This window comes from Callorhinchus milii, unplaced genomic scaffold (genome assembly GCF_018977255.1).
Source record: "Callorhinchus milii isolate IMCB2004 unplaced genomic scaffold, IMCB_Cmil_1.0 Scaffold5, whole genome shotgun sequence".
Lineage (NCBI taxonomy): Eukaryota > Metazoa > Chordata > Chondrichthyes > Chimaeriformes > Callorhinchidae > Callorhinchus > Callorhinchus milii.
Window position 1 is genome coordinate 50574633 of NW_024704746.1, and position 14530 is coordinate 50589162.

The 14530-nt window shown below is 46.0% G+C and overlaps 1 protein-coding gene across 1 annotated transcript; it reads left to right on the forward strand.

Annotated features, from left to right (window-relative positions):
• The first annotated feature begins 600 nt into the window (after positions 1-600).
• LOC103181897 (differentially expressed in FDCP 6-like) lies at positions 601-13741 on the forward strand. The gene is given in 13 exon segments (XM_042335432.1): positions 601-612; positions 1043-1135; positions 1623-1697; positions 1699-1803; positions 2825-2961; positions 3554-3611; positions 4426-4513; positions 5969-6147; positions 7764-7826; positions 8549-8715; positions 11382-11508; positions 11835-11925; positions 13254-13741. Coding segments are annotated over 13 exon segments (1215 nt in total). The 3' UTR covers positions 13274-13741.
• Positions 13742-14530: the final 789 nt, after the last annotated feature.

Sequence of the window (14530 nt, forward strand, 5' to 3'; positions counted from 1 at the left end):
AGGAGGGACATGAAGCAGGCCACCATTTGCTGAGCAGAGAAAATAGCCAGGATAGCAAGATTGCAGAGGTTCAGACTCAGAGGTAGGGCAGGATCACTCACCGACAAAATCACAGTTACTACACTTCACAATAATTCCTGTGGAGAGCTTCCAGACATCTGAACGACATGATTGTGCACAATATAATTGTAAAGGCCCTGTCTTTGAGTGGTTTAGGTCGTACCTCTCCCACCGTCTTCACTTTGTTTCCACGAACGGCTTTTCCTCCAGCCCCCGCACTGTAAATTGGCTGTGGGAGAGATTGGATAACATAGAAATTGATGTTGACGAGGGTGTCACTTACTGCTTACTGCTTGAATGGGGCGAAAGAGGAACCAGGACAGTGTGACTGAGTCACACAGATTGGAGAGTAACTATCCATGCATTTTATATGATATACCAATATTTTGATATATCACCTTCAGTAAAACTGTCAACTAGTTCCCCTTCTGCTGTGCAATTTACCAGTGTCAGAGGAACGAGCTATGAATAACAATTAGACAGGCTAGGGCTTTTCAGCCTCTAAACATGATATCTCAGTCGGAACATTAGATGTATAAGATGGGTGAGAAAGTAAACACGGAACAACAATAATTTGCATTGAAATAGTACCTTTCAAACGGGTAGCATCTCGGAGTGCTTAACAGCAGTGTGAGTTGACGTGGAAACAGAAAGGGAGGATAGGCAACCAAAGGCAGGATCAAAGAGGAAACTCTTCAGGTCTTATTTGAAGATGGGGAGAGAGTGGTCAAGACGGAGGGATTGAGGCAGGGATTTCCAGAGATTCAGGGTGTAGTGGAACAACAAGATCTTACAAATATAATAACTCGTTTATAAACTGTGGTGGGCAGATGGTATAGAAGGTATTGTGGAGGGTTGCGATCAAATGGGCCTTGCTTATCTGAATCTATTTTGTGACGAGATTTCCTTCCCTCTTCACCGACATTGTGCCTTTTTTGTTACTGATGCATTATTGTTCGGTTGCTTCCCCCTCCCACTGCAGGTGCTCTCACACAATCTGTGCACAGCGCTCAATGTCCCCCACAACACTGCAGCCTTGGAGGAGCACTTTCTAGGGATAATAAAAAAAAATTGGGTCACTCAATTCATGATTGTTTGTGAGACACCGTTGTTTGCAATTGGCTGCCACATTTTGCACATAAAACAGTCAATTCACTTGACAATATATTCTGTGAAGCACTTTGAGACATTTCAATGACGTGTTAAGGCACTATATGAATAACAGTTGGGTTCCTACTTACTGCTAGGTAAACAGAGCGGGTAGAGTAAGGAAACTTACCGAAGATTTTTTCCTGCCCAGGAATCAAATTTGGTGCCTCTCGCTTGCGAGGCGAGTTCTCTAACCAATACACTGCAGGAATCCATATATACAGTCAGAGATAGCGAGAGGAGTGAGGGGGCAGAGACTGACGAAGTAAAGTCATGGAGGAAGGTAATTGACGGTGAGAACGAGAAGATTAGAGAATCCAAGTCTCATTTCTCGGCCCTTCCTATCATTGCCAGCTCCTGTGCACAAGAGCTTTGAAATGTGACCTCGGTGATGTGTGCCTCTGTGATTCCAGGTTGAAGAGGGACGTTTTGTCAAAGAGAATTGCAACGAACTTTGCCGGATGCTGACCGCAAAAAAAAAACTACAACCACAACGGAACAGGGCTCCTCTCAGAGAGAGACACCTTCAAGCTGTGGTGCCTGTTCAACTTCCTATCTGAAGACAGCTACCCTCTGGTCATTGTCAAAGAGGAGGTGGGTTGCTTTCAAAGCCCTCCACAGCCTTGCTCCTCCCTACCTCTCTGACCTGATGACTCCTTACCGACCTGCTTCCTGCTCTCTCCACTCATTGGGCTCCGCTCTGCCTGCCCCACCATCAGTAATGGGCCTTCAGCATTTCTGCCCCCACTCTTTGGAACTCCATCCTACAGTCCCTTCGCCTCGCCCCCTTCCTTGCCTCCTTTAAGGCCCGCCTCAAGATCTTCCTCTTTGGTCATCTTCCTACCCCAATCCCCTTTGCCCTTCACCTCTCCTGATCCCAAACCCATTCTTGGGTCCAAATCCCTAACTGTCCAGCATCTTGGGACATCCTCCCAAGTGAAAGGCACAATGCAAATGCAATTCATTGTTGTAGTAGTTGAGTTTCTGAAGTCTCATTGGGGTCTGAGTGGGTTGCATAGTGCTTGTTTTGTGAGGTGAATCAGGTGTCTTTACCTAACAGTAAGTAGGAACCCGGTTGTTAGGTGATTGGCAGATCACTTTTGCTGTGGTAATAGTTCCTTAAAATAAAGTAATAATAATAAATTGGTCTCTCAATCCACGACTGTTTGTTGGACACTGCTGGGCCCAATTGACTGCCACGTTTCAATTATTATCATCAGTATTATTAATAATATAAATATATAAATGTGTTCTGCTGGATTTAAGCTTTCAACTTCATTGCTGGTGGGATACAGGACTTAATAATAATAAGAAATCTTGTATTTGAAACAACGCCTTATCACGTCGTTGAGAAGTCTCAAAGCGCTTCACAGAATATACTGTAAAGTGAATTGACTGGATTTTGTGGACAAAAAGCAGCAGGACTTTGAGGACACAGGTTTAGAGTTTGCAAAGGGAAATTTTAAGACAGACACCAGGAAGATTTCTTTACCGGTGTCTTTATCTACAGGTTGCCTAACCCTAACCCAAGCTTCTGACTGAGGGGCAACAGTGTGACTGACTGAATCAGTCTAAACAACATACATGGCCTCCTGCTCACACTGACTTCCTGCAGGGTTATATGTGGAAAAAGGGCCACGTGCGATGGAACTGGAATGAACGCTGGTTTATCCTGAAGATTTGTTGCATCTCGTATTATATTAACGAGGATCTCAGGGAGAAATCCTCCTGGATAAGGACAGCAGAGTCCAGGTAAAGACCCAAGTTCTGTGGGGGGTGGGGCGGAGGACAGACTCCAAGCTGCAATGTAACAGTATCCAGGGATCAACCTGTGTCTTGTGGAGTGAGGAAACTGGTATAAGGCTTTGCCCAGGAATCAAACCCATTTCCTCTCGCTTTCGAGATGAGTGCGTTAACCACTGTGGACAGGACTCCACAATAGGTGCGAACGACCTTGTAGAGATTGTTTTCTGGGTCAATGAGCACCGTTTTCACCGACATTTATCAGTCAGAAAAACCACGCAGATTTCACAAGCACTTAGTTGGTGAGATCTAAAACAGATTAGAAACTCAAACTGTCAGAGAAGGGAGTGAGGTGCCCCAATCACTCACTTGCTTGCACACATGCTTACATATAAACACACGAAATGCAACTCTCATAGTGGCAACAGGGAAAGCTCTGGAACCCTGACCTTCTTCGACATCTGATAGCAGAACGCTTCCAGGTATTGATTCTGCGGTTGGAAATGTGCCAGCAGCATACAATATCGCATACTTTGTCAGCTGAGAGTTGTGCGGTTTTCCTTTCATGAGTGGCATGAGCATCTTTAGTATTTCCGCGCAGTAGTCTATATTTAGAAAGGGTCAAGAAGCTTTTGTTACAAAGCACTTCTACTCTCCTGGTAATGTCTTCAATGAATGCATTTATTAAAGCTCCAATTATGGTCACTCGCAAGAGGACCCAGGTTCAATTCCCAAGCAGAGCGAAACCTTAGGTAAGTTTCCTTATTCCATGCCTCTGTTTACCCAGCAGTAAGTAGGAACCTGGTTGTTAGTCAATTGGCGGATCGCTTTCCGGGGATAATAATCCCTTCAAAAAGATAATAATGATAATTTAGTCATTCGATCCAGGACTGTTTGATGGACACTGCTGTGAGCAATTGGCTGCTTCGTTTCACCGACAAAATATACAGTCAATTCACTTTACAGTATATTCTGTGAAGTGCATTGAGATGTCTCAACGATATGGTGAAGCGCTACATCAAATGCAAGGATTATTATTATGGTTAGAATTGACTGTATGACCTTAAAATAATAATAATAATCCTTGCATTGATATAGTGCTTTACCACATTGTTGAGGCGTTTCAAAGCGTTTCATAGGATATACTGTAAAGTGGATTGACTGTGTGTTTTGGGGGCAAAATGCGGAAGCCAATTATGCACAGCAGTGTCCCACAAACAGTCGTGGATTGAAAATGACCAATTTATTATTGTTTTTTTTCTTGAGGGATTATTATCAGGGGTGTGGAGTAAAGAAATTTACCCAAGGTTTCACCCTGCTGGGAATCGAACCATCGTTCACCTTCAAAAATCAGAGTGACACAGCTCCACAGTGAAATCCTGTGAAGCGCTTTGAGACATGATAAGGCGCTATCATCAGATGTAGGGATTATTATTGTAGGATAACAATAACCTGTCCTTCCTGTTTCTGCAGCCACTTGCTGACAAAGAAGGGAACCGATGCCTATTCTGCATCAGAACATCAAACCGGAAGTATGAGATCAGTGCCTCGGACACCAAGTGTAGGCAGGAGTAGATCACCTGTGAGTACAACAACAATAACTTGCATTTGTACAGCATCCTTCTCACATTCTAGTCTCTTGGAGAACCTAAGGCTGAGACTGATAGATTCTTGAAAAATAGAGGGATTAGGGGATATGGGGATAGGGCAGGTAATCAGAGTTAGGTGAGAAGATCAGCCATGATCCTATTGAATGGCGCTGCAGGCACGAAGGGCCGAATGGCCTACTCCTGCTCCTAATTCTTATGTTCTTATGTTCTTATGTTCTAAGTGGAGTGGTGGAGTCTGATGCTGAGCCAAGGGAGGTGACCGTAGGCATGGTCGAAGAGGAAGGTCTTGAGGTGTGATCTGAAAATGATTTAAGGAGGGGGCATGGCGGAGGGATTGGGGGAGAGAGTTCCAGAGTTTCGGGGTATAGTGGCTGAAAGCACAGCCGCTGATGGCGGAGAGGAGGCAATGATGGACATGCAGGAGTCTAGAATGAGTAGTCAATGTCCATGCTTTTATGCCGGGAGGGGTGGGGAGGGCAGCATGCCATGTTTGGGAGTGTTGTTCAGTTTCCATTCTGCGTTAAACCAACACAAGCTGGGTTAGCCAGAAGCTCAGTGCTGAGTGACTGCCCGTCTTCAGAGTGACGATTTGTGTTCTGTGCCTTTGTCTCAGAGATACGGAATGTGGGTCCTGTGTTTGTCTCAGAGATTTTAAGATGATAGCCTGCCTCAGTTGGTCACCTTTTTTCCTCTTGAGTCAGAGGATTGTGGGTTCAGCAGTGTCAGGACTTTGAGCTCTCAGTCCAGGCTGATACTGCAGCACGATGCTGACGAGAGTGCTGACTTGTCAGAGGTGCCATTCTTCAAAAAGCGGCATTCCACGTTGCAGTACTTTCGGGGTAAAGTGACTGAAAGCACAGCCGCTGATGGCGGAGGGGACGAGGGACATCCAGGGGATCTGAATGAGATGTTTCCCTTCCTCCCCACACCCACGCACCCCACTGATGTGAAAAGTACAATATCAAGGCAGATTCTTACCGTGCGGATGAGACTTTAAGCCGATATGTCCAGGCAGACGTTGAAGATTCCATGACAGTATTCGAAAAGAAAAGGGAGTTTTCCCCGTGTACCGGCCAACAATCCCCCAAGTAAAATTGATCACTCACTCTACGGCTGTTGGTGGGACATTGTTTTGTGCAATTGGGTGTCAAGTTTCACCCACAAAATACACTTTACAATATATGATGTGAAGCGCTTTGATAGGTCTCAATGACATGATAAGGCGCTATAATCAAACTCAAGACACTGCTGTAGCTGCTGCAATCATCCACAAAGTAAAGAGTCACTTCACTGTACGATGATTCTGTGTGAAGCTCTTTAGATGACAGGTGAGTTACAGACTGAATTACAGGTACTGTGTTAAATTGCAATGGTTATTGCTATTTGTATCACTCCTGTTACTACAGGCATCAGCACAGCCTTCCAGGTGCTGAACAAGCCCTCGCTGCACAAAAAGCAGAAAGCAAGGCGCCGGGAGCAGCGGGAGGAGATAGTCAGGAAGCAGCGGGAGCTGGAGCTCCAGCAGCTGAAGGAGCTGCAGGAAGTAAAGGAGATGCAACTCCAGCACCTGGAAGAGCTGAGACAGGTCTGTGCACCACCGGTCCCCACTGAGCAAGCAGTCAGGCTGAGCTCAGAGGGACATCGTGGAGTCCTGCAGCTCAGTGCTTAGAGATTTCGGCTCACGAGAGTGAGGACCCAGGTTCGATTCCTGGGTGTGGCAAAACCTTAGACAAGTTTCTTTACTCCACACATCAGTTTACTAGCAGTAGGTTGGAACTCGGTTGTTAGTTGATTAGCGGATTGTTTTCCAGGGGTAATAATCCCTCCAAAATAAATAATAATAATAGTGTGGTCGCTTAACCTACAACTGTTTGTGGGCTGCTGCTATTCGCGATACATCCACATGAACAGCAAAGACGGGATCTCAGTTGAATGTCTCATCCAAAGGACAGCACCTCTGACTAATGTCATTGTTCTACGTCGTACCTTCCTAGAGCACTTTCTCTCTATTTTGAGGTCACTTTGTTACCTCCAGATGTCAGTGAATACCTCTCAGCTGATAAAATTTGTACCTCCGGTCCTCTCAGTGATAAATATAACACTCTCTCAGACTTTAATCAATTAAGCATTTATTCATGGTTATCATTAGACAATAGTCAAGTTAGCAAGGCTTGAATATTACACTTCAGGTTTAAAGCAATGAGCAAAAACTATAGAAGGATCCTATTATACTCACACTTTGCTGCAAGCCTCTTTTTATTATACTCACTTTCAGTAGAAGTCAAGGGTGTTTTCTTCAGGTAGCAAGCTCAGGCAATCTCTCCCCCTAAGGCAGTCTCTTGATCAGCAGGGGTTCAACACTCAATCTGTAGCTGGGATATCTGCCCCGAAGTGCTGACCTTGGAGTCCTGTAGCTCAGTGGTTAGAGCACTCGCTTTGCAAGTGAGAGACCTGAGTTCAATTCCAAGCAGAGCGAAACCTTGGGCAAGTTTCCTTACTCAACACGACTAATAATAATCCCTCCAAAAAAACAAAACAATAATAAATTGGTCATTTTCAATCTACGAGTGTTTGTGGGACACTGCTGTGCGCAATTGGCTGCTGCGTTCGCCCACAAATATGCAGTCAATTCACTTTACAGTATATTCTGTGAAGCACTTTGAGACATCTAGAAGACGTGAAAAGTGCAATATCAAATGCAAGGATTATTATTATTGATCACTTTAGGCAGGAAGTTTAAAGAGCGCGATAGATCATGGATTGGCTTGATTCTCCTGCAGTATTTCCCGTGGGGAAATGAATTGCTCCAGCTGTGCATTATCAAGTGCTGTAGTTTTCTGTGCACATGAGACAGCTACAGCAACTCTAGCCTGCTTTAGGAAACCCCTAACATTTTATTATGCTCTGGTTCAGACTCATTGCTCGTAATATATTCCCAGTCTGGACTATTCTCATTATGATTTCCTGGCTGAAGGATTAACGTAAATTCAGCAAACTAATTATATGCTTACTAGGCATTCACATACACTTTTCAGTATGGGACAGCTCCTAACTCAACCCTACACATCATGGCAAGCTCTTCATGAGTAATACCATAGGGTAGACCCAATGCAGCATCAACCGCACCCCCAACACCCCTGCATTTCACTGGAGTCCTTTTGGAGTTGGAGGCTGAAGCACTTCAAGTGGTGTGTGAGACAGAGGAGGAAAGAGCAGGAGGAGATGCAGCGAGCCTTGCAGAAGAAACTGCAGGAAGTTGAGGAGGTGAGAAGTCTTGTTGGCCCCAAACAGTGTCACCGATGTGCACAACAGAGCTAACATTGCATATACACAGGCATTAATACTTCCTTGACTGTCCTCACCGATACCCTTTTATCATAAGAATGATCTTTGCATTTGATAACAGAGCCTTATCACGCAAAAAAACTTCTCAAAGTATTTTGCAGGACTTCACCCTAAAGCACGGTGTTGCGGGCGAACACGGCAACCAATTTGCACACAGCAATGACTCGCAAATAGTTGTGGAGTGAATTTTATCTGGAGAAATGTCAGTCTGATGACCAGGCCCCCAGGGCCCAGTTGAGCCTCTGATTATTATGATAATAATAATAATCCTTGCATTTGATATAGCACCTCATCACCTCAGTGAGATATCTCAAAGCATTTCAAAGTGGATTGAATGTGTATTTTGTGGGCGAAAGAAAGCAGAGCGTTGCGCACAACAACATCCCACAGACAACCATGGAGTGAGGGACCAATGTAATTTTTATTTGGAGGATTGATGCCCATCAGGCTCGCCCAGTCCCCAGCTTCTGGTCAGGCCTCCGAAGCCTGGTTAGGCCCGGCCTGACTTGACCCCAATATCAGGCCCAATCCAGATGTGTACGTGGAGTGAGGTGCACATGTATGGGTGTCATTGCCATTCCGTTGTACATTGTTCAATCCATAGCTGTCATTGATTGTTTTCTCTTGCTCCCTGCCTTGAGGCCAAGTCCACGATGCGGATGGAGTTGGCACAGAAAGAGGTGGAGGCTGAGAAGCAGAGTCAGAGGATCCAGGAGCTGGAAAAGGTGCAGCTTGGGCTGGAGGAGGCCTTGGAGGCTGAAATGCAGGCCCGGGCAGATGAGCAGGCTGTCCGCTCAGTGCAGGCCAGGTGAGTTCATGTGAAGCAGCACTGTGTGGTAAGCTACTGTGTTGAGTCAGTGTAAAGTGCACAGCCCCATCGTCAGTGAATCCAGGCAACAACGACAAATTGCATTTATATATGTTTATATATATATTTGAAGGAGGCAAGGGAGGGGGTGAGGCGGAGGGATTCCAGGATGGAGTTCCAGATTGTGGGGGCAGAAAGACTGAAGGCCTGACCTCCGATGGTGAGGCAGACAGGGCGGGGGATGTGGAGCAGGCAGGTGCCCGCTGAACGGAGTGAGCAGATAGATTGGTAACATTTTAGGAAGCTGCAGAGGTAGTGAGGATGAAACTCAGTCCAGAGTGAAGAGGCTTGAAAAGAGGTTAAGAACAGAGGGTTCATATGCTCCTAATGTAAAGTGCAACCCTCTTCTTTTCTCTTTTTAATAAAAATAATAAATTTCAAACCCGGTGCAATATGCAAGATCCCTAGAATTCAGAGCTTGATTGTTGTACATTCTGGCAGATGCCATATCCAGGCAAGACATTGAACCAAGGTCCCATTTGCCTTTTTAGATTCCTACGGTGCAACTTGAAAAGAGAAGGGAGTTTCTCTCTCCCAGTGTACTGGTTAACAAACCCCAGACAAGATCGGTCACTCACTTCATGGCTGTTTGTGGGACACCGCCGTGCGCAATTGGCTGCCGCGTTCGCCCACAAATGTACAGTCAATTCACTTTACAGTGTGTTCTGTGAAGCGCTTTGGGACGTCCTCCCGACGTGAAAAGCGCTATATCAAATGCAAAGATTATTATTATTATTATTATTATTATCCTGTGAACTGCTTTGAGTCGTCTCAACAACATGATAAGGCACTATATCAAATGCATGGATTGTTGTTATTTTATTGATTTGAGACATCCCCCCCGATGTGAAAGATGCTGTATCAAATGCAAGTATTACTATTATTCACAATTGAATGTCACATAAAGAAATCTCTTGTTGAAAGTAATGGGTTGGACCACTCGCCATGTGTTATTTTCGGGGACTGACCTTTCAGGATCGGTCCAAACTCTGTCAAGACTGGTCCCAGGACAGGTGTTTGCGTGTCCGTGGGTCTATGTGTCCGTGTGTCTGTGTGTCCGTGTATCTGCGGGTCTGTGTGTCCGTGTGTCTATGGGTTTGTGTGTCCGCGGGTCTGTGTGTCCACGGGTCTGTGTGTCCGCGGGTCGTGTCCGCGGGTCTGCGTGTCCGCGGTTCTGCGGGTCCGCGTGTCCGCATGTCTGCGGGTCCGCGTGTCTGCGGGTCTGTGTGTCCGTGTGGCTGTGTGTGCACGTCTGTGTGTCTGCGGGTCTGTGTGTCCATGTGGCTGTGGGTGCACATCTGCGGGTCTGTGTGTGCGCGTCTGCGGGTCTGTGTGTGCACGTCTGCGGGTCTGTGTGTGCTCATCTGGGGTTCTGTGTGTGTTTATATTGGTCTGTGTGTGTGTACGTGTCTGTGTCTGCGTGTGTCCATGGGTGTGCACGTGCATCCGTGTGCGGGGTTGCGGCCTGATCCATGTTCCCCCACCTGGCTTGCCCCATTGTTGATGTTGAGGCCTTCAGCTTCTCGGCCCTCACCCTCTGGAACTCCATCATACATTCCCCTCCCCTTCGACCTCACCTTTGACCACCCTCGTATCCTCCTGATCCCAACTCACCTGCTCGGGTCCAAATCCCTGTCTGTCCAGCTCCTTGGGACATCCTCCCTACATGAAAGTTGCTGGACAAATGTAATTTTTGTGTTGATGGTGAAACTCTGTGTGTTTGTAACGTGTGTATGTGTGATGATGGTGATGCTCTGTGTGTTGAGGTGTATGTGTGATGATGATGTTCTGTGTGTTTGCAGCGTGTGTGTAATGATGGTGATGCTCTGTGTGTTTGCAGCGTGTGTGTATGATGATGGTGATGCTCTGTGTGTTTGCAGTGTGTGTGTGTGTGTGATGATGGTGATGATCTGTGTGTTTGCAGCGTGTGTGTATGATGATGGTGATGCTCTGTGTGTTTGCAGTGTGTGTGTGTGTAATGATGGTGATGATCTGTGTGTTTGAGGTGTATGTGTGAGATGGTGATGCTCTGTGTGTTGAGGTGTGTGTGATGATGGTGATGCTCTGTGTGTTTGAGGTATGTGTGAGATGGTGATGCTCTGTGTGTTTGCAGCGTGTGTGTGATGATGGTGATGCTCTGTGTGTTTGCAGCGTGAGTTTGATGATGGTGATGCTCTGTGTGTTTGCAGTGTGTGTGTGTGTGTGATGATGGTGATGATCTGTGTGTTTGCAGTGTGTGTGTGTGATGATGGTGATGATCTGTGTGTTTGAGGTGTGTGTGTGAGATGGTGATGCTCTGTGTGTTGAGGTGTGTGTGATGATGGTGATGCTCTGTGTGTTTGAGGTGTGTGTGTGATGATGGCGATGCTCTGTGTGTTTGCAGCGTGTGTGTGATGATGGTGATGCTCTGTGTTTGCAGTGTGTGTGATGATGTTCTGTGTGTTTGCAGCGTGTGTATGATGATGGTGATGCTCTGTGTGTTTGCAGTGTGTGTGTGTGTGAGATGGTGATGCTCTGTGTATTGAGGTGTGTGTGATGATGGTGATGCTCTGTGTGTTTGCAGTGTGTGTGTGTGTGTGAGATGGTGATGCTCTGTGTGTTTGCAGTTTGCTGCAGGAGGAAGAGGAGAAGTTGGCAGAGCTAATGAAGCTGAAGACGGAACGGCAGGAGCTGAGCTTACAGGAGAGGGAGCAGGTGCCCCGGAGCAGGCAGCTTAATGACCAGCACCTCACTGTGAGCAAACCATGGGGAGATAGAGATTCATCAGTAGAGACAGTGATAAATGTGACGCTTCTCTCCCTCTTCCTCTCTGCTTTCATAACCCAGCTGAAGACTTGTTGAGAGAGGGAGTTCCATTGTTTTTAAGATTTGGGTCGTAGATTTTGAAAGCTTGGTGTCTGATGATGGCCCAGGGGGAGAGGGTGGATTTGCAGGAGGCCTGAGGTGACTGAGTGGAGAGGATGAGCTGAGGGGTAGGGTTGCTCCCCTCCCGCAGGTCACAACGGGGTTAGAGGGGCTCTTCTGTTTGGGTTTTGATGTTTATTGTTCTCTTTCCCCAGACGGCCCAGAAGAAACTGAGGCGTGCGTCTCGCTACGTCAAACATTGGAATATCCAATTGAACCGACTGATGCAACCAGTAACACCCGGGGGTCAGTTATTATAATAATAATCCTTGCCTTATATTGTCGAAACATCTTAAAGTATTTCACAGGATATACTGTAAAGTGGATTGACACTATTTTGTAGGCAAAACGCAGCAGCCAATTTGCATACAGCAATGTCCCATACACAGCCATGGAATGAGTGACCAATTTTAATTGGGGGATTGTTGGTCAGGATGCCGGGAAAGTGAAACTCCCTTCTCTTTTCCAATCGTGTCGTTGGAGCTTTAACGTCCACCTGAACAGGCAGACAGGACCTCGGTTTAACATCTTATCCGAAGGACAGCATCTCCGACAATGCAACACACCCACAGCACGGCATTGGAATGTCAGTTTAGATTATGATTCCAAGTCCTGATATGGGGCTTGAACCCACAACCTCTGACTCAGAGACGAGAGTGCTACCACTGAGCCAGGCTGACACATTGAAGCAGCACTGAGAAAGAATGGTTCGGGGAAGTAAGCAGTATTCAGGCACTGTTGTTTGAGAAAGCCAATACAATTTCCATCTCAAGCTTTGAGACCCTATTGTGCATGAAGGGTGCTGCAAGTTGCTGTTATTGCAATAGTGCTTTCCGGTCAAATTGATTTACACTGCTGGCTGTGGGGTACCCAAGGTGGGACTGGAAGATTAATAGGGAGGGGAGCGTGATCAAACGAACGACCAGAGAGGTTAATCTTGCGCTGCGCTTTGAAAACGAGGATAGAGAGATAGAGAGGAAAGAGAGGTAGGGAGCGAGTTGGCGGGTCTCCAGGATGGAGGTTCAAAAAATGGGGGAAGCTGAAAGCCATGAACTAATAATCATAAAAATAATAAGGCAGCTTGGGCATTGTGGGTTTAGCAGTGGATTTACTGATAGGAGCACAGAACAGGGTTAATGGGAGCTGAGTGGGAAACATTTCTGCCCCGGCAAATGCTCATGACTAGCCAGGCTGTTCTCCACAGTGCGGATCCTCCTGGCTTAAAAACTGGACAACTGAGATGCCCAGAGGGTGGACTTGATTCTGACACCTTTCAGAAGAGATGATAAAACCAAGGCGTGGTCTGGGCCAATTTCATGGAACCTAAAAATCCTGCGACACTACTGGATAAAAGAAGGGAGTTTCTCCTTCTCAATGTTCTGACTAATAACGTCTCAGATAAATCAGTCACTCATCTCCATGGCTTTGAGGGACCTTGCAGTGTCCAAATTGGCTGCTGCGTTTCGCCCACAAAATAGTCACTCCACTTTACAGTGAATCCTGTGAAGAGCTTTGGATGTCTTGATTGAGGTGAAAGTGTGGATTAAGGTTGTTATGCACTGTGTGTATTGCAGTTGCCCACGATCCTCAGTAGACCAGCAACGTATTCAGCCACCGAGGTGGGGGAGCCTTCATACCCAAGGAGTTCAGCATTAAGAGGAGGTTTCGGAGGGAGAACAAGAATGCAGACAGTGACCAGCAGCTCACCAGGAGGAGCTCAGAGTCTTCATCCGAGGAGAACATCAGTGAGCAACTGAAGGAGGTCACTCTGCAACAAGCCACCTCCCTGTAGCTCTAGGGCAACAAGTTTTATTTCAGTGCCTTGGGATGTACTCCCGACGTAAAAGGCACTATACAAATGTCATTTTGTTGTTGTTATGCGAGAATAAAATACCTGAGGGCAGGACCTCAGTGAAGACACTGTAAAACAGCAAGGTCCCAGCATGGCCCCCAAAGCCTCAAACCAAGTGCTTGTCAAAGGATTTTCCCGCAAGGATGCATATGTGAGACGCTTTCCTGCATGAAGGCTGCTATTGTAAATGCAATTTGTTGAATATATTACACCCCCGATCTTTCCTTTCAATATTTATTGGTTGTAATGTGGATTTATTTATTTGATACACCGGGGGCCCCAACTAGTCGATGGCTGCGAGGTACTGTCTTGTGAATGCACAAAAAAAACAAAAGCAGGAGAGATTTCACCAGTGTAAGCAATAGTTTATATTTTATTTTGAGATGCATGAAATACTTTGTGCATACTTTGTTTACAATTGGATCAATAACTAGTTCCTTTCTCTTATCTTTTTGATCATGCTCCACAGCTGCATCTAACAGCCTTGTATGGTTGGAGACCACCTGGCCTATGTGAATGGTGCTATATAAATAGAAGTTGTTAGTGTTTATTTGTTGAATGAGCGCTGTTGACATTTGCAAAAAGCCTGGGAAGAGGTGCCAGACAGCACGTGCAAGGGAACTGAGTTCACGTCTGACATAGAAACCAACTATTTCTACTTCAGTCACTTCTTTTATCGTATGTGTTCATTCCCTAATGAAGTGGATTCCTGTAGCTCAGTGGTTAGAGCACTTACCTTGCAAGTGAGAGACCTGGGTTTTATTCCTGGCAAAATGTTGGACAAGTTTCCTTACTCCACATTCCTCTGTTTACCTAGCAATAACTAGGAACCCAATTATTAGTCGATTGGCGGATCGCTTTTCCGGGGCTGATAATTCCTTAAAAAAAATTGGTCACTGCATTCCACGACTGTTTGTGAGACACTGCTGTGCACAATTGGCTTCCGCATTTCGCCTACAAAACAGTCAATTCACTTTACAATATATTCTGTGAAGCGCT